Raw genomic sequence first — 25,895 nt, forward strand, 5'->3', positions numbered from 1 at the left:
GAACTCGGGTCTTCAGCGTGACGAGCGAAGGCTTTAACCACTGGGCTACCTGACCGCACCTCAGAACCATGTTATAATTAGGCTATATCAGATCTGAGCCTGATACTCTAACGTTTAACTCGAGCTTGAAAATTGTTAAAATTGATGGCTAAAATATTAGAGAGAAGTGAACAAGTTTTTTTCTCTCTCGCAAACAGTGTGTTAGGGTTTAGGTATTGTTGCAAACTCCTTCTGCAGTGTTCACACACGCAGACTTATTTTGGTAAACAACCCGCGGGGAACTTAAGGTTGTCGTGTGATACCTGGAAGTTTGTGTACAGGTGGTGGTATGCCAAGAAGCTGAACCAACTAATTTACCGGTATTATTGAACTAGGTCAATGGAATAATACCCTAGGCATTTTCACAATGTTGAATTCTCCCAAGCGCAGCGCCACCTACACTGATATTCATTCAGTGAAACTACCACACGTTCCCGTCGTGTCGCCGACCAGGGTTTTGAATATCTCCAGCCTTACGACCAACATTCTTTATTATCGCGCTTTGGTTTTCTCCCTTTCACACCGTCAGTGCACGTATATTTTGTTTTGAAGTAGGTCGATGCAAACGTAGCGGATGAAGACACTCTACATTGAAGGTCAAGGATGTTTCAGTGTTTATGAAGTAGAGAGACACCGCCAAGACCTTGCTGTCGTAACGCGCCGTCACCTTGTAATTATTTGCACCGTGTTCTGTGACAGCAAGGCTTAGTTGATAATACGAAAGTGTTTAAATGTATGTGACCTCCACACCCCTCCATAAAACGATAGGGGGATCTCCACACCAGACCTCATTGTGGCAACCTGAATAATTTATACAATTAGACAGTGTTGCATCGAGGGCAGGTTGTGGGGCTGAATAGACAGGTACATACACTGCTTGGAGAACTAGTCATGGGCTGGATAAGTGAAAATAGAACACTTCCACGAATAGATCATTCTTCTATACCACGGTGTTTGCATGTTGAAACCTGCAGCCGCTTTACAGTGGTAAAATCATCCATATCAATGAGGTTGTGCATGTTTTCTCTTTGAAAAGGGTGGAATAAACTGATACAAAAACAACACTAAAAGGTGAAGGAATATTATGCAAGACTACTATCTAATAGATGATTATAACCTTTTCCGCTTAGCTATAGCTTTTCCTGTCAACTTGTGACATGATGAATTGTGAAGTTTGTATTTACAAACACGTAAAATGTGCATGCGTCTCGTGTGTATTACAGACTTAAATACCATCTTACTAATAAGTGCCCTATATTCGGAAGACACATACGGCCCGCAAAAACTTTCATATACACAGGTATATCTACTCAGATTCAAACATGCTTTTGTACACACACACACACAGAGAGAGAAAGAGAGAGAGTCACACATACACAGAGACAGACAGGCAAAGGGCGCAGAGAGACAGAGGCAGGGGGAGAGAGAGAGAGAGACAGAGGCAGAGAGAGAGAGACAGAGGCAGAGAGAGAGAGAGAGAGAGAGAGTCACACATACACAGAGACAGACAGGCAAAGAGCGCAGAAAGACAGAGGCAGAGAGAGAGAGAGAGAGAGAGAGAGAGAGAGAGGCAGAGAGAGAGAGAGAGAGAGACAGACAGAGAGAAAGAGCGCAGAGAGAGAGGAGAGACAGAGAGAGAGAGAGAGAGAGAGGCAGAGAGAGAGGCAGAGAGAGAGAGAGAGAGAGAGACACAGGAGGAGAGAGAGAGAGAGAGAGAGAGACAGACAGGCAAGAGAGAGAGAGAGAGAGAGAGAGAGAGAGAGGCAGAGAGAGAGAGAGAGGCAGAGACAGAGGCAGACAGAGAGAGTCACACATACACAGAGACAGACAGGCAAAGAGCGCAGAGAGACAGAGGCAGGGGGAGAGAGAGAGGGAGAAAGAGACAGAGAGAGAGGCAGAGAGACAGAGGCAGAGAGAGAGAAAGAGATACAGACAGACAGACAGACAGCGGCACACACACACACACACACACACACACACACCGGCTATCACCAGCTCACACACACCTGTGACTCATCAAGCTAGACACAGCCATACTTACTGAGCTCAAACCAAGAACGCCCTTTATACAAACGCAATCCTTCATAAGCATATATACGAAGGATGTTGTTAGACTCTCCAGTGTGTGTGTTCACACGCTGGGACAATAACGGGACGTATTTACAGTGTATCTTTTCTCCTTGTGGACTTTCGCTGGTGGGAAAACTTGAATTGTGCTTACAACATGGAGTTTGTAAGATGTGCAGTATGTCCCACCGGTGTTGTGCTGGGACGACTCTGTTCAGTATTTATTGTGCTATGATATCTGTATGGTGACATATTGTTTGGACATCTTTATGTGTCTCCTTGGACAAGTTAAACAGTGTTAACAATCGTGTACTTTGGCCGGGACGATAATTGTATTTATCATCGATAATTCTTTCTTTTTGTCTATACATAACGGGCTAGGGACAAGAGTGGTTTCCCTTAGGTTGGCCAGGATCCTGTGATCTGGGTTTGAATATGAGATTCCCCGACGAGGTGTTAAGATTTACCAACAATATTACCATCCCTGGCTTCAACAACGTGTACATACATTGTACATGCATTCACAGCATAACAATGTTCACCGCCTCCGGCTATGGGAGCTGTGCTGATTTATACTGTCAGATCTCAACACAAATATTTGTGGAAGCCGCGTTGGTTAAGTGGCGTTAGATCGCTGAATCGCACTCTGAGAGTGGGGTTTCGAATCCCGGATAGGACTCAACCAAAAAGTCTACTTAATTGATAAAGTGTAATCCCACATCCGACACGTTTCACAGTATGTGACCTGTAAGAACTATATCACTCTACAACAACATCCCATTTCAGACTGCTGAGATACAACTTCACTCACTCACTCACCGAAATGTTTATTCCTGTACACGGTGACTTAAACACTAACAGCAATGCAAAAGCTCATAACTTCAGTCTAAAAAACACTGGCAATATTTTCCGAATCTGATAATCGATATATACCACAGTATTGCAAACATACCTGTGACCACGATCAACCTTCTCAACAGTGTATCTACAAACACTAAGTCATTAGGTTCAGAAACCAGTATATCTTAAGACGGCCATCAGCCATACCTTTGTTGTTTCAGTGAAAACGAGGACAAGTTTTTGATCGGGAAGATAAGAAGTGTTGGTTAACCACTCGCACGAGTAGACATCGGCTGTGGACGTATCGGTCTGATCTCCTCTTATGTCCTGGATTTGCCCAGCAACGTAAACATAGAGTATATATTACAGCAACCTCTGTGTAACCTACACAGTTCGATATTCTCATATAAACACTTGGATGTACTGAGACTTGGCTGACCAACAACAGTATACGTTATTTCATTGTTGAGGGTAATTGGTGGTTTGTTTACAGAAGGTCGTGTGTCCCTGGCTGGAATTTGGGGTGGGTCTGTATTACGCCTAATAAATCAACTCAGCCATCCAGTGATAGCAGAAGGTGCCACAAAGTTGATGACAACCTTGGCGACAATTTCTCATATCATATTCGAGATCAATCTGATTTCAAGCTTCAGGACTAACAGAAATTGTTTGACGAAAGTACCATTGCGCGCTCTAATAATGATAATAATAATAATCATAATAATATTGATCACCCGAACCCTCTCTGCTGCATATTATCTTTAATCTGTAAAACATAATAATAATCTGCTGCATTTTCATCTTTAATCTGTAAAACATAATACTGGAAATTTATATAGCGCTGAATACAACCACTAAGTGGGTGCTCAAAGCGCTACAAAATAATAATAACAACGTTTGAATAGAGTTAATAGTGCAGTAAAAAGAGATGTGATTTGAAAGCAGCAAAAGATGGGGGCAGTTTTAAGGCGAGGTGCAGTTCATTCCACAGGGATGGAGCACAAGCACCGAAAGAACGCTTTCCATGAGAGGCCAGTCTATAAGAAGAAGTTTTCAAAAAGAATCCTCTTTCAGACCGCAGTTGTCTGGATGGTTTGTAGGGGGTTAGCAGTTCACTTAGATATTCTGGTGACATGCCTTTTAGACTCTTGAATGTGATACAGAGTACTTTAAACACTATCCTCTCCTCAACCGGGAGCCAGTGTACTGACTTCAGTATCGGCGTGATGTGAGAGTACTTCTGGGTGCGTGTAACGATTCTCGCTGCTACAAGAATCGTACAATCTATGAACAATCCAGTTGTGGGAGACAAATGTAGGAAGTTCGCCGATTTGTCCGTATTTCCAAATATAGTTCAATCAAATCTGATTGCAAATAGTCAGCACCTTCTTGATATGCAGATGTCGTCAATATTTTCCATATATCGAAAGCACCAAACCTCTTGAAGATACCGTTTTACGAATGTTCCCTGCAGTCTGTCCTAAGACCCGTATAAATCCATTAGATAGTAGGATTGGTGACAATTTGATCACTTGATACTCCATGGTAGGACCCCAGTAAGGAATGCTTGCCTTTGGAGGTGACGAGGTGAATCCGGTGGTCAGATTTGCATCTATATATCACTGTGGGGAATAGAGTTGGGAACAGATCAACAGTCCTTTAGACCCAGGTATATATGAATATGTACATCAATGCAATATTAACCCAGCAGCTACCTATCTGTTAGTTGTTGAACGCCGCAATATACCACCTGAACGACAGTGGTCTATACATACTCAAGTCTGGATCTGACAGAATAGTCATTGACATCGTCAGCATCGATCTCCACAACTCTGATACGATGACATGCGAGTCTGACCATCTGACCATCCGATCCCGTTAGTTGGTTCTTACGAGCAGCACGGGTTGATGCAAACCCGGATCTTCATGGGTGCAGACTGTGCATGAAAACTGTGCATCGTTGATACATGCATGAATACCTGCATTGCTGATGCATCGTTGATTCATGCTAATTAATACTGCACATCAACGCATGAGTCGAACTGATGAATTCTTCAAACCACTCTTGTTTTACAAAAAAAAAACAGTCCACGTAACATGTATCAAAGTGCTATCTATTTCTATAAAGGTTCTTTTTAAAAGACCCACTTCTCGAGAATAGCTGCACACCAGTTTTTTAATAATAGATTAATTGTATATTTGGCTTTGAAGTCTCTTCTGCACCCGAGACTGCGCCCGAGCATAGTTCAGTACAGTACTTTAACAACAGAAACATTCACGACGTGAGGATCCTACTGGTCGGTGTTACTTGACAAACAGGTTTGATATGTACAAGATACCTGTATTCCGAGTGTCCGCCTACACATGTATTGCCAAGCAAGGCGATAGAGCGTCACCCACGCGTGTTGCCATGTCAGTATGTACAGGGGTTACACTCTGTAAACTAGGATAGATCAGTTACTGGTGTACCCTCACTGAAGGATTGGGTATTTATTTAAACTGCATCAATATTTACCTTCAGCCACCGTGTGCATAAACTACCATGGGCGGATTCCATTCAGATATGATTGTCATGTGATATACACTGTATGCATATGGGCAGTGTCTTTAAGACAACGTTGTTAGTTGAGTGGACGACATTGACACATGGTCGCTACAACGAAATACCTAACGCGCCTTGTGTTACTGCTGCAGACCGTATAATATATACTATACTATATATATATATATAAACTCTGTCAAAAAGAAACGCAACCCCTGTCCTCAGATATGAAAAATTCGTTTGAATGGAAGTTATTGCTTCCAAACTAAAATTTTATTCAGATGTATTGAAATGATACACGTAATTAATGAAGATTACCATCCAAACAACTGCATTTGTACGCATAAGTGTATTTTATTGCTTATTCCGTCACAACGCATGAAATGACCCTCATGGTGACTTCGCACAAAAACACATGCAAATCATGAAAATGGCAGTTAATGTAGGGGTGTATAAAAGCCCATGTGCTTCCGTATTATATTCATTCATTTTGTCGCCGAAAGCTGTGTTAAAAATGCCACGATTGAGTGCTGCCGACCGAAATATCGCCATTGGTCGTGTTCAAGCCGGAGAAAGTTTTGGAACTGTTGCACGGCACCCTAAATGTTCACAAAACAACGATATCCCGACTTTGGAGCCGCTACAACAACTTCAATTTGACCAACGATCGCCCGAAGTGGAAGGCCAAGAATCACGACCCCCTTCAAGATCGGTACATCCGGGTCCATCACCTGCGTAATCGGCATGCCCTACCAACCGTGACTGCCACACAAATACCAGGTTTGAGGAGAGTGTCAGCTCAAACGATTAGGAACCGTCTGAAGAAGCGGGTTTACGTGCCTGTAGACCAGTTGTTGGACCTGTACTACGCCCCCTACATCGACGCCGACGACTCAGGTGGTGCAACAACGTAAGGATACGGACTTTACAAAACTGGAGGCGAATCTGGTTTTCTGATGAATCACGTTTTCTTTTGCAGCGTCACGACGGAAGACAGCGTCTGTATAGGAGACGTCATAAACGTTTTTACGCCCATCTGCGTCCGACAGGTGGACAGATTTGGCGGAGAAAGCGTCATGGTTTGGGAACCATCTCATACAACCAGAAATCAGACTTGGTGATCGTTCCAGGGAACCTGACAGCCAACGTTACATCAACCACGTGTTAGAGCTTCACCTTCTCCCGATTATTGACCAACAGACACAGATTTTTCAACGGGACAACGCCCGGCCTCATACTGCACGTGCAACAATGAACTTTCTGCAGAATTCCAACGTCAATGTCTTGCCATGACCCTCTAAATCACCAGACCTCAACCCTATTGAACACCTGTAGGATACTCTGGATCGACGCGTACGTCAACGTCAGCCGCCGCCACAGACGCTGCAACAGCTCGCCGTTGCACTGCAGGAGAGTGGAGAGCCATTCCCCAGGAAAGAATCCGGCGTCTTATCCGTTCTTGTCAAAGGAGATGCCGTGCAGTGATTGCAGCGCGTGGTGCTCATACGAGATACTGAGAAAGACGCCCCCTGGTGACAAACTGGTGTCTGTGAGATGACTTTTGAAATGACAATTTTAAACATGCCCATCTGGGTTATTATTCTGCCAAATTTCAGACTTCTGTCTTAAATAATAAAATGCCGTGTCGTCCTAAAACTTCAGATCAAAATCTCTAAAATACAGGGGTTGCGTTTCTTTTTGACAGAGTTTACTATGAAAACTATAATTCCCTAACAGTGGGTAGAATGCACTATCGCCCGGAAGGTAAAACATGCATGAAAACTATAATTCCCTAACAGTGGGTAAAATGCACTATCGCCCGGAAGGTAAAACATGCATGATAAACTATAATTCCCTAACAGTGGGTAAAATGCACTATCGCCCGGAAGGTAAAACATGCATGATAAACTATAATTCCCTAACAGTGGGTAAAATGCACTATCGCCCTAGGGGTAAAGGATGCATTGAAACTATTATATAACTCGGTTGAACTAGTCTCCCTTACAATGGATAAAATACACTATCACCCAGCGGTAAAACATGCATGGAAACTAAACTGTACTGTGCCATGACATCTTTCACTTCCTCGGTGGTTTGGTCAACAAAACCTTGACTTTACTCTCAGTTGCCATATACTCCTGAAACTGATGTCATTGATTGTACTTCACTTTACCTGTGGTAATAAATAATATATATATTCGCTCAAATTTTATTAAAAGATGATGCCCCGAGTGAACCAAGTTTCAGTTTCCCATTGGGCTAAACGTCATATAGTGTTATATTATGTAATGAACCAGTGCAAGTGTAAACATTTCTTTCTAGACATACAAGGCGGGACTATGTTTGATGACAGACATCGGACAAAGACGCCAATCTATAACTAAAATTGATCTAATTCACTGCACAAAGATGTCCAAGCCAGGTAAAAATGAAAAGTAATCGTCACCTGAATACTGACAGTGACTTGACCATTGCTACATACATAATATACTATTACACATAGGAAATATGTGAACCCTGCGTAAATCATTTTTATGATCATATCACGGCAAGGGGCGGGACGGGAAACACCAAGAATGAGCGTCGTTTTGCTCCCATTCGGAGACTCGAACCCGGACCTACGTCGTGTGACGAGCCACCAAATTAGCGTCCCCAAATATCTAGAAGGTGTAAACACTCCACAACCGGCTATCACAGTAGATATCGCTTGTGTGAGACCAAGCGATATCTCCAAGTGATATCCACATCGTCGCAACAATTGAACTGTCATGACACCACAATGCTTTGATGTCATGAAGTTGTTTGACGTCACAATGCTATGACCTCACTGAGATCACTGCTCAAGAAACCTAATGGCAGTTTTGTGTTCAGATAAATCCATTCTTATACTGATAACTGATGGGGAATGATTTTGATGAATATAATGTCACCCTCGTGTCTTCTGATATCAAATATATATGTTGTTTATCTGGACATGTGATGTTACTACCCAAATGCCTAGTAAGTAGGTGATCACAGTAATGTGTTCGGATCAATGAGGCATCACTAAGAGGACTACAAAACATTCCGAGGTCGTGACCCCAGGGTATTTGTAAACAGTGAAGAATGTTATTATCCATGCATGCCAGCATAGATACAGTTACTCACAGGGACTGCACATTGTGAAGATATCGATGTCTGAACTATTCACCAGAAGACTATTCTCAAAACATATATTATTAAATGTTCCTGGGTAAAATATAAGTCAGTGAAATTATATATGAGTTGCATTCCACATGGAATAAAAGACAACGAGAGTGTGATTATAAGCAGATATGTCATCTTTTGAAGATACGGAAAATACTGGTATTCACATTAATAGACACTTTTAAATGAATGACAATTTGTCCTTGTTGGACTTTCAAGGTTGTCTCTTTTACTTCTGATACGATCAAATGCAAAGGTATGACTGAAAGTGTTAGAACTGTAGTTTCAAGAGACAATTTATCTTTGAGGAAGTGCGTGACCCAAGATGAATTGATAATTGATATGTTTTCTGATTCGCTTGACGAAGGGGCCCCTTTCCTGGCACCATATATATATCTATCTGAGATAGATTGCTGTCATGACAGAAAGGCCAATCGTGTGTATGGTAATCGGCACATGGAGATTAGACACTAGTTGAGTTAGCTAAACTATTTCCTTTTGGCATGTATTTTGTGAAGTGTTATAATGTTGAACTGTATGACTTTGTGTCAAAAACCTTCGTCACATTGTAAACATACATGTTCACCCATCTCCCAGTGGTGACAGGCTTCAGTGATATTCTTCACCCTCTATTTTCCCATCTGTACATGAGGCCTAGTATGACTTCATCCATGATATAATTGTAAAGCACTGTCCTCAGTCACAGTGCGCTACAGAAAACATGCAGCACTTTGCTTTTCTATTGATACACGCTTTATGTGGGATAGGCAGTCTGATGTTCAGGTATTCATGCCAGCAAAGCACATCGCTTATTATTCTTAGTGAAAAGAAATACTTAAGTGATGTGAATACTGAGCAAGATCCCCATACAACTGATTATAAGGCGAGGTATGATGACAATACAGCTGGCAGGCCATGGTATGGATGTTGTTGATGTAGGCCAAGCATGCGTTCTTGTGTTGTTGATGTAGGCCAAGTATGTGTGTGTTCTTGTGTGTGTGTGTGTGTGTGTGTGTGTGTGTGTGTGCGTGCGTAAGTGTAGGCACGGGGGGTGTTCCTATTAATCTGTGTGGACTGTGGATGTAGGCGAGGTAGGTGTTCCTATTAATCTGTGGACTGTGGATGTAGGCCAGGTAGGTGTTCCCATTAATCTGTGTGGACTGTGGATGTAGGCGAGGTAGGTGTTCCTATTAATCTGTGGACTGTGGATGTAGGCCAGGTAGGTGTTCCAATTAATCTGTGTGGACTGTGGATGTAGGCGAGGTAGGTGTTCCTATTAATCTGTGTAGACTGTGGATGTAGTTTTTCCTATTAATCTGTGTGGATTGTAGATGTAGGCGAGGTAGGCGTACCTATTAATCTGTGGACTGTGGATGTAGACCAGGTAGGTGTTCCCATTAATCTGTGTGGACTGTGGATGTAGGCGAGGTAGGTGTTCCTATTAATCTGTGTGGACTGTGGATGTAGGGAAGTGTAGGTGTTCCTATTAATCTGTGTGGACTGTGGATGTAGGCGAGGTAGGTGTTCCTATTAATCTGTGTAGACTGTGGATGTAGGTGTTCCTATTAATCCGTGTGGACTGTGGATGTAGGCGAGGTAGGTGTTCCTATTAATCTGTGGACTGTGGATGTAGGCCAGGTAGGTGTTCCTATTAATCTGTGTGGACTGTGGATGTAGGCGAGGTAGGTGTTCCTATTAATCTGTGTGGACTGTGGATGTAGGTGTTCCTATTAATCTGTGTGTGGACTGTGGATGTAGGCGAGGTAGGTGTTCCTATTAATAATCTGTGGACTGTGGATGTAGGCCAGGTAGGTGTTCCTATTAATCTGTGTGGACTGTAGATGTAGGTTCAGTAGGTGTTCCTATTAATCTGTGTGGACTGTGGATGTAGGTGTTCCTATTAATCTGTGTGGACTGTTGACGTAGGCGAGGTAGGTGTTCCTATTAATCTGTGTGGACTGTGGATGTAGGCCAGGTAGGTGTTCCTATTAATCTGTGTGGACTGTAGACGTAGGTTCAGTAGGTGTTCCTATTAATCTGTGTGGACTGTGGATGCAGGCGATGTAGTTGTTCCTATTAATCTGTGTGCACTGTAGATGTAGGCCAAGTAGTTTTCCTATTAAGGTGTGGACTGTGACGTAGGCCAAGGTAGGTGTTCCTATTAATCTGTGTGGACTGTTGATGTAGGCCAAGTAGGTGTTCCTATTAATCTGTGTGGACTGTTGATGTAGGCCAAGTAGGTGTTCCTATTAATGTGTGGACTGTTGGATGGAAGGCCAAGTAGGTGTTCCTATTAATCTGTGTGGACTGTGGATGTAGGCCAAGTAGGTGTTCCTATTAATCTGTGTGGACTGTTGATGTAGGCGAAGTAGGTGTTCCTATTAATCTGTGTGGACTGTAGATGTAGGCGAAGTAGGTGTTCCTATTAATCTGTGTGGACTGTGGATGCAGGCGATGTAGTTGTTCCTATTAATCTGTGTGGACTGTAGACGTAGGCAAGGTAGGTGTTCCTATTAATCTGTGTGGACTGTGAATGAAGGCCAAGTAGATGCTCGTATTAACCTTTGTGCACTGTGGATGTAGGCCAAGTAGGTGTTCATTACTTTTGATAATGCATGACCTTTATGATATGAACGTCTTCATAATGAATATTTGAAAGTAGGCGATGCTTGTTTAAGACATTTCTGTAGACTAAGTTTAAGATACAATCAATAAATGTAAGACTTCGTCGTGTACCAGTGCTTGACACACTGAAATATCAGAAACGGAGACAATCCGTCGAAATTTCAAATATACAAAGGATATGTTTTCTTAATCTGGACATTTTGTTAAGTTTGATTATTGCTTATCATTAATCCCATCTGAATTTACGAGGGTCGTTGTACTTACACACGTTATGGTGTTCATTCAATGTCACTCTCCGATCATTGGGTATAATTACTAAGATTATTTTGGGGAAACAATGACAGAACGAAATGTACCCATACTGTTTTGTAACATTTTTGTTTGGATCAGGTGAACGTGTGTATAATGGAAAAATGAATACCCAAAGAACTGGAGAAAAAAAAGTAATGCAGCACATTCAAAGAGTGATAAAATCATTTTTCTTTGGTATCAATCATTCTTCTACCACCTACATACTGATCGATCAAACATGTGGTGATATATCACCTGACATGTTGTACAAGAGTACAGAGAACTGAAGAACACGGTGAGCATGGAATGAAGGTAATCATCAGGCAGCTTAGTGCTGTAGGCGTTAAGTGTCGCCTCTTTACCGGAGACCCTGTCAGTTGTAGTTATTGTGAACATACCTCAATCAACCACACATCAGTGGGCTGACATGCGTTATGCCAGACCAGTGGTAGCCATTTGACCTGTGTCTGGCTGTCAATGTGTTTTGTTTATGGTACGTGTTGTATAGAAATATAGCAGTTGCCACAAGTCATTTACAGAAGGATAATAAGGTATACAAGTTGTCAAACAATGAAAATTTGAAATTAGAAAATAACACTCTTTTCACTGTACGTGAAATACGACAAAAAGTTAATGCAATCTTCAGTCGAGAGTCTACACAATTGACAAATCATAAACGGCCTATCTCTCATGATGCTAAACATAAAAGCCGAATTTGACACTGACGTAACTGTTTGATTGTGTGGATGACCATAATTCGTTGAAACAACTATTTCCATTTCATTTCAGCTTACACGCATATCAAGACGTCTCGTTTTGTTTCTAATCGCATTATTTCATTTTACACGGTAGAACCCACAGCCTTTGAAATTAGAGCTGTGTATCGTGGCCTGAGTGGCGAGACGGTATAACCCGATACCAGTTTGATGAGGCGAGGCGATATATCATGAAAGTATTGATAAGGAACCTGCGAGACAATTATCATCACGATACAATGGTGGCGATACGATACGTATCCCGATATTTTACAATTTTAATAACAGAACATATATGACTGAAACTTCATTGGTTATACAGCAGAACATGTGTTTCATCCACACACACTTAAGAAGTTGTTCATTTAATGCTAAAGAAGGTTCAGTCAAACATATTCAGCATACCTTGATCTAAAATTTGAAACTGAAGTTTTCCTTGTTCAGTTGTGTTTCTGCACCAATGCTTTCACAATCAATTCAATGTAATTTATATCTAAATTCGGAATCACTGAAACAACTCTAAAGTATGCTTTCTAATTTTTACCTTCTCTTTGTTCTCTTTCTTAACAAAGTTAAGACATCGTTCATAGTTGTTAATAAATGAAGACAAGTATTCTACAGTTCACAGAGTTTGAAAAATGTTCACACACTTTCACTTATACACCAACTCCTTTGTTCATGTAACAAAGGTAACAGACACAGACAAATTCCGATAAGGTTAAATTTGTTTTTAACATTCAAAGGATTTCAAAGAGACTCCCTTCCTATTCCTAATGCAATACTTCTGACAACTTTAAGTAGTATTTAAGCTGTATCGGGATATATAATCTCTTGTGGCAATACATCGATGTATCACTGACCCTTGCGATATAAATAACCTGATATATTGCCTAAATGTGTTTTGTATCGATGCACTCGTATCGCGTAGTGGACGATGCAAACATCGATTATCGATGAATCGTGACACCACTATTTGAAATACTGTCTTGGTCATGCACTGCGATGTTCTGGAACCTTTGGCAAACGCATCGAGATAGGAAAACGGATTATTTTAAGACGTCCCCATATTTAGTATGTGGCTGCCTTGTTAAGCAACCTGTGCATCTACGCAGAGGTCTATTTAGTTTAGATCGTATGTGCTTGTTCTGTTTGTTCTGACTTAACAATACTGAAAATGAAGCATGAACAAAGAGCATTATTCCTCAACAGGGTAATTACAGGTGGGAATGCTGCCGACCAAAACGTTTGAATGGTGAACTAAGCCAACCTCGAGAAGTATTGAATATCTGGTTTCCCTTCGTTGTGTATACCGTCATTGTATCACACAGTAACTAGTGGTGGTGAGAGCGGTCACAAAGAACCGCTTACCATGTACATGGCCTACTGTATGGCACTTCACTGGTTCATGTTATACGATAGCAGAGCTCCTGACCCGAGTGAATGTTACCGTTATTTGGCCTGCTCATATGTGTGGGCAGAGAACATGATGATGCAACACCCAGAATAACCCGGTAAAAGCCGCTATACTATATTGTCCTCATAATGATAATAACCCCCAAAAATGATGATGATGATAACAGCAACGATGATGATGATGATAACAGCAACAGTGGTGATGATGAGAACAACAAGAACAATGAAGATGACAACAACAACAATGATAACAACAATGAAGATTATAAGAACCACTAATGGTAATGATAACAACAACGATGATGATGATAACGACAACAATGATAACAACAATGAAGATTATAAGAACCACTAATGGTAATGATAACAACAACGATGATGATGATAACGACAACAATGATAACAACAATGAAGATTACAAGAACAACTAATGAAGATGATAACAACAACGATGATGATGATGATAACAACAGCAACAATAAAACAACAATGAAGATGATAACGACAACAATGATAACAACAATGAAGATTATAACAACCACTAATGGTAATGATAACAACAACGATGATGATGATAACGACAACAGTGATAACAACAATGAAGATTATAAGAACCACTAATGGTAATGATAACAACAACGATGATGATGATAACAACAGCAACAATAAAACAACAATGAAGATGATAACGACAACAATGATAACAACAATGAAGATTATAACAACCACTAATGGTAATGATAACAACAACGATGATGATGATAACAACTGCAACAATGATGTTTATGAATTTGAGACTGTCCAAAACCTCGATATCGGATGCCCAGCGTCGGCACAAACACAGTATCTAAAGTATGACGCCGTTGCTAGGTATTTCAGTACAGCCTTCAACATGCTTGGGTTTGTAACTCACAGGACAATCAATGGTATGACCCTGAATGTGTGTAGAGCGTCATGGAAAGTGACAATTATAAACATTTTTGGAACACGTATCCAAGCCTGAGACATATCCAAGCCAACAAACCTGACCTTGTTCGTTTTATAAATTACCAATGAAATTATTTATGCCATTGAATTTCTCTGCCCCTTTTGACACATTTTGATTGACAAGATTCAGGAAAGACACGGCAAATATGCGAACCTCGTTTAGGAAATGTCACGTGTGTATTACAATATCTTGACTGGCACTTGAAGAGTACCCGGGTTTGTGGCAAGGAGCATAGCCCTTCTGACAATCTATACCATGCAGACGACTGCAGTGTTGGGGAGTGTACAGGGTTCTTGAAGGGTTCGACCAGGCAGCACTTCCTGGGAGAAGTCCCATTTGCTGACTAAGCTGTGTTGAGGGGTCAAGGGCCTTGAGGTGATCATAAGCATAACCAGGGTGTCTGTAGCAGGATCATCCCAACCTTCATTCAATTATTTCAGTACTTAAATATTTATAATATTCACGATAACAATGCCAATATCGTTTTGTCTGTGGATTTTCATATTCATTGGATTAAAAGCACGTTCGTGTGCAAAGGCATAGTCAGAAAATGTCACGCGAGAGATGATATATTCCTGTTAACTAGACGTGAATCTGTTTTTCCTTGCAAAGCCTCACAGTCCTTTGTACTGAACGTGGTTTATGTAGATGTAGATGTTCAGGCAATTGGCTGACTAGCCGGCCCAATATGATAGAGAAAGTGACGAGTGTGTGTTGACAGTTGGGGTCAGCCCACCAATCTCTTCCACGGTATATAATCCACCTCCATATAGAATCAGCTGGCATGACGGTGCAAAAAAGGCCAGAGCGGGTCACGTACATTGTTATATTGGCAAATTGTCAATCATAAATATACCTTGGTTGAATGTCTCTTATTCAAAGATGGCAGAGTTTCTGTTGATATGTCCCTGAGCATGTACATCGTCGGGTGTATTACTCAGTGCACAAAGCATATAAAAACAAAGGTATAATGGAGGGTTAAATTGAACAGAGAGATGGGACCGAGCATTGTTCACACGGGTTCTGTAGCATCGATTTGATCAACATTCCTAGGTGATGGTAACTTGGTGCTGTCATATGGTAATGACACTGGGGGTTTAGGAACATCTTCTAACAGTCATCTGTTCTAGTGGATGGGCGGTGGGGTAGCCTAGTGGTTAAGGCGTTCTCTCGTCACGCCGAAGACCTGAGTTCAATTCCCCACATGGGCACAATGTGTGAAACCTATTTCTTGTGTCACCCGCCATGATATTGCTAGAGTATTGCTAAAAGCGGCGTAAAACGTAACTCACTCACTGTTCCAGTGGATGTATACTGTGTACATCCACGTATTTCAATAGCTGCAGAATGAGAACTATTGATAACACCTCTCCATCTCATCCTGGGGCTTCTGTATCACTCAACACGACGGTTCAAACTTTTCTGAATTCGCTCAATGACGAGAACCAAGCTCCCTGACAAATGGGTGTTTGATTTGGTGCAGGCTGCATGTTATTCCTGCCTTGAGTCAACATACTTGCTGGCCTGAATGACAAGAACGATGGACCCCTTCTGTAGTATAGTGTTTATCTGTTCTGGATTATTACATGTCAGAGGAATGCGCAAGTATGTTCATGGAAATGATGTTTCTGACGCTGTCAGTGCCAGTACCACAATCAGTGTGCCCAAATGTTTTGTTTTGATTGCCTCTATACTGATGTTTTAATCAGTGAAAACATTTGAGGGGTGTGTTGCTTATAAGTTGGGTCAGCCAGTCAGTGAGTGAGTAGGTCTGTTTGAGGGAGTGAATGAGAAAGTAGGGCAGTTTCTGAGTGAGTGAGTGAGTGAGTGTCTGAGTGAGTATTGTGTGTGGTTGTGTGTGATTGCGTGTGGTTGCGTGTGGTTGTGTGTGGTTGCGTGTGGTTATGTTTGGGTGCGTGTGGTTGTGTGTGGATGCGTGTGGTTGTGTGTGGTTGCGTGTGGTTGCGTGTTGTGCGTGCGTTGCGTGTGGTTGTGTGTGGTTGCGTGTGGTTGCGTGTGCTGTGTGTGGTTGCTGTTTGGTTTTGTGTGTGGTTGTGTGTGTGGTTGCGTGTGGTTGCGTGTGTGCGTTGGGTGTGGTTGCGTGTGGTTGTGTGCTGAGTGTGGTTGCGTGTGGTTGTGTGCGGTTGCGTGTGGTTGTGTGTGGTTGCGTGTGGTTGCGTTGCTTGTGATTGTGCCCTGGCCTTTGATTGGACGAGGCAAAGGTTCTTTCAATGGCTACCCTACCCACCCTGGCAACTTCTGAAATTGTCGTTGAAACTAACTATCTTGGAGTTGGTGGTAACCTAATATGGGTATACTATGTTAAATCTAGCATTCAAACCCACAACCTATAGCTAGGATAATGACAACGATAAATACGCGTAAAACAAATACACCCAAAATAAAGTTAAACAACAAATGTCCATGTACTAACAAAAAGTAGATCAGGGATGTCATACTGGCGAATATCCACATGCACATTTTAGTTGAAATCATGATCCAGAACATTCACCGTTGATGTCAAGTGTTAAGAACAATGATAGTTGTTGATGTCATGATAATGATAACAATAATAGTTGATGATCATGATAAGAATAATAACAATGATGTTGATGTCATGATAATAACAATGATAGTTGATGTCATGATAAGAACAATAATAGTTGATGTCATGATAATAACAATAATAGTTGATGTCATGATAATAATGATAGTTGATGTCATAGTTGAACAATGTCATGATGTCATGATAATATAGTTGATGTCATGATAAGAACAATGATAGTTGATGTCATGATAAGAACAATGATAGTTGATGTCATGATGATAACAATGATAGTTGATGTCATGATAATAACAATGATAGTTGATGTCATGATAATAACAATGATAGTTGGTGTCATGATAATAACAATAATAGTTGATGTCATGATAATAACAATAATAGTTGGTGTCATGATAATAACAATGATAGTTGATGATTGTTTACAATAATGATAGTTGATGTCATGATAAGAACAAATGATAGTTGATGTCATGATAAGAACAATGATAGTTGATGTCATGATAAGAACAATAATAGTTGATGTCATGACGATAACAATGATAGTTGATGTCATGATAATAACAATGATAGTTGATGTCATGATGATCATGTCATAATAACAATGATAGTTGATGTCATGATAAAACAATGATAGTTGATGTCATGATAATAACAATGATAGTTGATGTCATGATGATAACAATGATAGTTGATGTCATGATAATAACAATGATAGTTGATGTCATGATGATAACAATGATAGTTGATGTCATGATAAGAACAATGATAGCTGATGTCATGATAAGAACAATGATAGTTGATGTCATGATCATAACAATGATAGTTGATGTCATGATAAGAATACATTATGAGGCCGAGGTTGCGGTAGCACAGCTGAAGGGAAGGTTGTGAGGTGGTGCCTGTCATATTTTCTTATGTTCAACTGTCACATATCTCGACAGCGCACATCTGACAGTCATGCTACACATTCATTTCCGCAATGTTTCCACGTGTTTCAGTGACCCACAGCAATGTTGTACCTCTACTGCGCGTTGCTAGGCGACACCACCTCTTTGTAAAACAAATATGTGTGCAGTTGAAATTTAAAAATATTTGAAACTGTTGAACTCAAGGCGTTTTAAGAAAACGTAAACAGAAAAAAATATCAAACCATATATTGTATCAACTCAATAAACCTGAGAAAATTGGTATGAAGGAGATGTATCGTTAATGTCCGTGACAAAGGCTTTAATAGGCTGTGACGTGACAATAAACGACTTTGGACTGACAAAAGTAACATGTGACGTTACTTCGTGTTGGAGGAACATTCACTGGGATGCTTCACGAAAACCTAATACATGTACATATTAATACACGACATACATTAAATGGTATAATTTGAACCATCAACTTTTTTCAGAATACGTAATATGGAGATCATGTGATCGTGTATCGGAAATAGAAGACTATGGATTCTGACGTAAATGCACCCAGTCACACATATGGGACCAACTGTCTGTTCACTTTACCAACATGTTTGACAATGGTACATGTATTCACCCAGATGGGTATAGATGTACTCCGTGCAGAGACTGAGTTGCTTCATGTTAGATCAAAGCTCGTCTTCAAATCTAAAGTCCCACAATTCTCCTTGCATGGCTGATTCCATTCACCATGCGACCCCCTTCAATATTCTCAGCTCTATGCACAAGTGAACCATGACGTGAGGTGGTGCACACGTGAAGCCACACCGCCTACATTCAGCTGGGAGATGGAGACAGTAAATGGGAGTTTCAACTCATTGTTTCTGTATGAACAATCCCTGACATGTTAGATACACTCACTGTGACCATGGTTGGTTAGTAATAATAATAATAAATTATAATAGTCCATTTATCATGTGCTTTTCTCCACGCATAATGCATCCTCGAAGTGCCCAAACTATCTGGTTATTATTACCCCGGATAACACAAGCTGCCTGTGAGGCGCTAGAAGGTTAATACTCACATGACCTATCCCACCGGGTACCCATTTTCTGCTGAGTGAACAGAGGCAATTTTTAACAAACTCACTTGCCTTAGGTGAGACCACATGTATCACATGTGCTTCGTTGTGAGACAGGACTGAAGTCCTAGAAACTCTCAGGAGTCAAGCTGCCAAACACGGTCAACCATCCGAGGAGCGACCAACGTTGTTCAACTTCAACTGATTTGTGACCTGAGGTCTAATCACATGACCACACACCACCACATGAATAGGTTCACGTGTTAAGGACATGGTGCAGTAGTCTGGGTTCCTGACTCAGCCGATATTAGTTCAAATAGTGGATGTGATCACAAACAAACAAGTGATTGACAGGGTGATCACAGATCACTGTTACTGGGCACCTTGCTGAAGAATCAAACGCGTCACAGCATGGTGACCCTTCAATCCAACACTACGAGGCAGCATTGTTGGTGCCATTATTCCCTGGAATCCCCACCGCTCATGTAACATCTAGATACATATTTCAGAATACTTTCACATTAATTGAGTTCATTGAGCATTGAGTTTGAACATTCTAACCGTGTGAATATGTGGATACATGAACGGCTATTCTTCCTTTCCAGACTAACCAGTCACTTGAAGGTGATAATTAAGATGTTTCGAAATAGGCATTGAACATTTTATAGATAACTGTAAAATGTTGGTGACTGTCAGTGTTGGATGCAGTCTATCTTTTGCTTTCTTCGGGTACGCTACGGTTGGCCCAAACGTAGATATTCTAACATAAACAACTTGTTGTTTATATTGAAGTGCCCGAGTAAAGAGTATGTCCGTGATGATAAAATTTCTTCCAAATTATCTTGCCAGTCGGGCTGGCTATGCCTGAAAATTATTAGTCCACATAAGTATTCAGTGCTATTCACTAGCCCGAAATTTGAATGTAGAAACTGAGCAAAATGTTACAAAAAGAGATGAGAATAAGATGTTGTCGGCATGGCACGGGTTTCATCATCTTGCATGATTTAAAAGTGTATTATAACTTAACAAGTCGGAGAGAGTGGTATATTTACAAAATGACCCCATGAAAATTCACTAGCAAGTCGGGCTAGTGACTGGAGATTTACTTGCCCGACTGGATTTTTACTAGCCACGGGCTAGCGGGCCAGTGGCTATTTCGCACACTGTTACAGTGCCTGGAATGTTGAGATAGTCCGTCATTGTATACATGTTTTAGTCTCGTGAAACATACACGAACGTTAAAATGTGTTTATGAACGTCAGCATTAAGGTCATGTGAGCCGCCTCTGATCCAATAGAAAATCAGCGTCAATGTCACGTGACCCGTCTCTGATTTAATGGAAAATCAACATGTCGTGTAAACTTCACATTAGAAATATAGTGTTGCTTCTCTACACATCTAGGCAATACAATTACAGGAACGTCGACATCGACCCCACACGATTGGCAGTTTGCGATTCCATCACAGAGACTCAAACACAGCTGTCTATATTGAGACACGTTACTGCATGGACTTCACTCAAGGTGTTGGCTCGTCACGCCGAAGACCCGGGTTCGAATCCCCACATGGGTACAATGTGTGAAGCCCATTTCTGGTGTTCCCCGCCGTGATGTTGCTGGAATATTGCTAAAAGAGGCGTAAAACCAAACTCAGTCAGTCAGTCACTCAAGGTGTGGTAGTTTTTTAGGACATGATTATGAAAATAACATAAGAAAATATAAACATATTTCTCATAATATAAAAAATATAAAGATTACATATGCAGGCAAGATTATGATATGCATTGACAAAGCTTTTCGCCTCAGTCCCGACCTTCACTAGCCCGTGTAGTCCCATTGCCTCATTAAAGTCTCTTATAATCCGTTAATCCGTCCTTTGTGAAGCTGTTAGCTACACGAGAGTCCTATAATATACGTCTTGGTGGTCACATGTCACTGCGGTGTTCTGTTCTGGCATGGTTGAAGCGGTGCTGACATCAGTGTGCAACGGGAGTGAGTATAGTTTTACGCCGCTTTTAGCAATATTCCAACAATAACACGATCGGGGGAACCATATATGGGCTTCACACATTGTACCCATGTGGGGAATCGAACCCGGGTCTTCGGCGTGCGAACGCTTAGCCACTAGGCTACCCGAACTACCACTTTGTCTCAAACAGCTCTTCCACGAATCGCTGTCATGCATCTGATCGGTTTCCAAGATTATTACAGTAACCTCTGAAATGGCTACATTGGATTCAAAAGCGAGAGAGTGAGTTTAGGTTTACGCCGCACTCAGCAATATTCCAGCTATATGGCGGCGGTCTGTAAATAATCGAGTCTGGACCAGACAATCCAGTGTTCAGCAGCATTAGCATCGATCTACGCAATTGAGATACGATATGTGTCAGTCAAGTCAGCGAGCCTGACCACCCGGTCCCGTTTGTCGCCTCTTACGACAAGCATGGGTTACTGAAGATCAGTTCTACCCGTATCTTCACGGGTGGATTTAAAAGTTGAGATGAGTCATACGTACATCATAAACTAAACACTCCATATGATATATTCGCTATTAAATTTCAAACACGAAGTATTCGTTGGGCATAGCGCACTTCCACTAATATACAATGTGACGGCGGGACACGCGGTACGTCATGATGCTATCAATCACATCGCAATCCAGCCATACATTCTGCGTATGCGTATTTGTGCGTGCGTACGCGTGGATGTGTCTCTGCGCGCTTCTGTATATAATCATCAAAGGTTCATGTTGACATATACGAATAGTTATACATAAATCAACGAGATCTAAACCAATAGACTAATACTCTGTATGCAATCCTATCTGTAACTAGCACGAGGCTGTAATGTACCTGGTAACCTGGTTGACTGAGTGACATCATATTCTATCCACGACCTGGGCCTCCTTTCACAAAGCACTAAGGTGATCGTAAGTCACTAAGGTAACCTTAGTGCAATGTTAAAGAATGGGAGTTAAGGTTAACCTTAGTAAAGGTTGCTTCGTGAAAGGAGTCCCTGGTCATTGTTCACACTGTCCATCACTGGATTGTCCAGTCCATACTCCATTAATACTGGCTGCCGTCATAAAGCGGAAATATTACTGAGTGTCTAGATGATCTCGTGAAAAAAACACGAGAAACAGTATAAAGTTATAGTATTCGTATCCATTTTATTCTATTGGAGGTACGAATTATCTCTCATCAGTGTAACGTGGGTCACATTCCTTCTAAACATGCCCTACCTTACATATACTGGTTATATATAGCACATCGCGTCAGGTACTCTTGACATTTTAATAACACTCCCTGACCGGCTTACAGGAAGCATTAGGATTTCTATTTCTCGGGTCGGAGAGATATACCAGTGAAAACTTAAACGCACTTCGTTTTGTTTATTGTCAAAATAGATACCAGAACCTTCACATATTCTCTCTCTACAATAACCCTGTACGGCAAACTTGTATTTGGTAGTCTATCAGAATGACACAGTGTACTGGACATGTGAAGTTTAACCATGTACAAGGTGTGCTGCTATGTGTCTCAGCTGGTCTGTCAACAGTAATGTACATATCACAGCACACTGGTATACAAGCTCATGACAGCTGAAGTAGAATGAATTCACTCTCAGACATATTCATGTGCTACGATCATTGATGTAATGTCATGTCATGCCAGTACCTATGGTAGTAACGGCGGTTGCTACATAATACAACAAAAACCTAGATAAATACAGGTTTTAACAATCTGTACTTGTTTCTCTTGCATCCGTAGGTTTCTAGGTTATCAAATATTCAGCAATACGTACATCGCCTGAGGTAAAACCTAGTTTAGATCGATTATACACTTGTGTTGAGTACAGAGATCTGGTTGTACGTGATAAAACGATGTGGTCCCATGTATACCACTCGCTGGGTAGATATGATACGACCTGGGGTATTCTTTGTGTTTTGTCATGTTATTTTTAACAACCCACAGAACGTAATTGATTTCGTTCTGCAAACACTGTCTTGCCGATAACAATTAATAACGTTGTGACATGTGTCACACAGAGTGCGATCGATCAACTTTTATGTAAAATTAATTCATTCCATGCAAACAATGAGATGCAGACTCGCGTTTAGCTTAAACTGAGTTTTGTCAATAATTCATGGATTTAAGGATTTAACAAAGACCGTTTTCAGACAGAGGGTGTAACAAGATGTTCTATTCACGGTAAACAGAACGTGAAAATACATGGGCTTCTGTGACAGCCAAGAGGCTGAACTCATCGATGCGTATCTGTGATGAGGCTACACAAGACACTATCTTTCCACAATAGTACAGGCTGCAATCAGACACTGTTGATGATATGTACAATACGAACAGTTGTTGATCTGATCAAACATAAATGATAATATATGCTGAAAAGAGATACAAAACAGATGTTGTCTGCAATATTATTTATATGTGCTGTCAACTACACTATGCCTCTCCATCCTCATCGGCATCCCCAACGCCAGCCTTCATCTTAACCACCCCCATCCGCATCCCTCACCCCCTTCATCCCAGTAACCACTCCTCCCCCTCCATACCCACACCAAACTATATCCAGACCCCCATCTTAAACAACAACCCCCTCCCCCCACACACACACACACACACACACACACACCTCAGTTGTGTGCAGTGTTATAATTTATCTCTTTCAATAGCAATGTATCATACTGTTGCATGCAATGACGTGTTAACTTACCGATGTTGACGATGCGCACGCCGTCCCGGGAGATGGCATCAAGAGCCACAGACACATTCTGTAACTTCTCAAAATGTTTCACTGGATGCTTAACAACACCCCCGAATCTCCGATGTTGTAGTTCCTCCACCAGGGCCAGAAGGTTGACGCCGTCGTGGAAGTCGGTCCTGATGTCGTGGATGACGATGTTCCTGGACTTCAGCTGCTCATTGAGCCAGTTGGTGAATGTGTTCTTCTGGATCTGCATCCGTTGAGCCAGATCCGGATAATGAAGGGACTCCTTTGCCCCACCAAAGTGATTCATATTGAATTATCTTTCACTCCAAATCTCTAAAACTCCAAGCGAAGCACTTGAAATGCAGTGAAATTGACACCAGGTTTCCACCTTCTACACAATGCTCGCCATACCCGCTGATGCAACAGACACGCTATCGACAAGCCAATAACAACCAAGCCGTACGTCCAGATCCCGGGGGTGAGGGCAATATGTCATCCCTTCTGCACCCCTCTCTGTCAGGGCTTTTGCTACACTGAAAGAGCGGCTGGCCCGTTGAAGTTGGAGAAGGCAGGTATGCAATATTCAGTAAATCGACAGAAGACCTATTTCGCTATTCACCTTCTCACAATACCGTCACACAAGGCATTCGCTTCCCAAAACCGGTTTTCTAGTATAGCGAACACCATGTCGTCTCCACACCGGGCCCCTGTTTACTTGTTATAACTTAGAGATATATTTAGTTTACCTTATCCCTGCAGTGATATTTTGCTACAGTCCCTCCAACCCGGGATGACGGGTGTTGACAGTCAGCATGACCGGGTCAGGTCACCACCCTCATCTGATATTGACAACTGATTGACAACACTGATCATGTACAAGCCGATCGAGTAAGAGAAATGAACTTTACAGCAGCACGCTCGGTCATACCTTATGACCTGACCTGCTATTGATGGAGAGCACGTCATTCAAACAAACAATTCAGATTCTATGAAAAATATATGTAAACAGATCGATTTGCAAATTTATATAAGCCAGTGTTCTCCTCAGTAATACGTATGTGTAACTGGGATATTTCCAGATTGTTGCAGTGAATCACTGCTGGAGCACTAGTGTTAAATCCTAACATAATACTTAGTCATTCGCGGCAACTAATGCCTATTGTTACGTGACTTGTAACGATTAACTGGGAATGTGTGTATCCAGAAATATATCACTACTTGGATTATAATAAACACATGGCGTTTTCAACTTGAAAACACAATTATGCTTGAGTAGATTACGAATATATAAGGAACTGAAACTCCAGTTACCTCAGCTCAGTGGTTAAAGCGTTCGCTCGTCACGCCGAAGACCCGGGTTCGATCCCCACATGGGTACAATGTGTGCGGCCCATTTCTGGTGTCCCCCGCCGTGATGTTGCTGGAATATTGCTAAAGGCGGCGTAAAACCATACTCACTCACTCACTACCTCGACGTTCAAGTTCCAATTGGGAAGTTAAAGGAGGTAGATGTTAATAAACTTGTTCATGAATGCCACTTGTAGCAACAAATATTATTATCATTGTTATTATAGGATATTTAAATAGCGCACATATTCACGCAACTAGTACATGCTCAAGGCGCTGGGATTTTCCCCTCGATCATTGGATGTCAATCTCAATGGCACATCGTATTATCAATCTCAACTCCCCGGGGATCATACAACTCTGGCAGCCACAAGGCTTCACCCTTACGGTTTCACGGCTTTCTCACACTAACGAGGTACCCATTCACAGCTGGGTGGACTGGGACATATAGTCACAGTACTTTGTCCAAGTTTGCTGCACGTTGCTGTACCCGCAACTGGGTGTTTGCACTTATTCATGTGGCCAC

The 25,895-nt window shown here is 41.5% G+C and overlaps 1 protein-coding gene across 1 annotated transcript in view; it reads right to left on the reverse strand.

The window, feature by feature from the left end:
- The window catches only part of LOC124269622 (filamin-A-like), a 64,123-nt gene extending 39,382 nt beyond the window's left edge, over positions 1-24,741 (reverse strand). The window contains exon 1 of the mRNA XM_046704657.1: positions 24,026-24,741. Within this exon, the coding sequence (XP_046560613.1) occupies positions 24,026-24,329 (304 nt within the window). The 5' untranslated portion in view covers positions 24,330-24,741. The remainder of the gene's footprint in view (positions 1-24,025) is intronic.
- Between the last annotated feature and the right edge of the window lie 1,154 nt (positions 24,742-25,895).

Source organism: Haliotis rubra, unplaced genomic scaffold (assembly GCF_003918875.1).
Source record: "Haliotis rubra isolate DU_JTF1 unplaced genomic scaffold, ASM391887v1 Scf146, whole genome shotgun sequence".
Taxonomy (NCBI): domain Eukaryota; kingdom Metazoa; phylum Mollusca; class Gastropoda; order Lepetellida; family Haliotidae; genus Haliotis; species Haliotis rubra.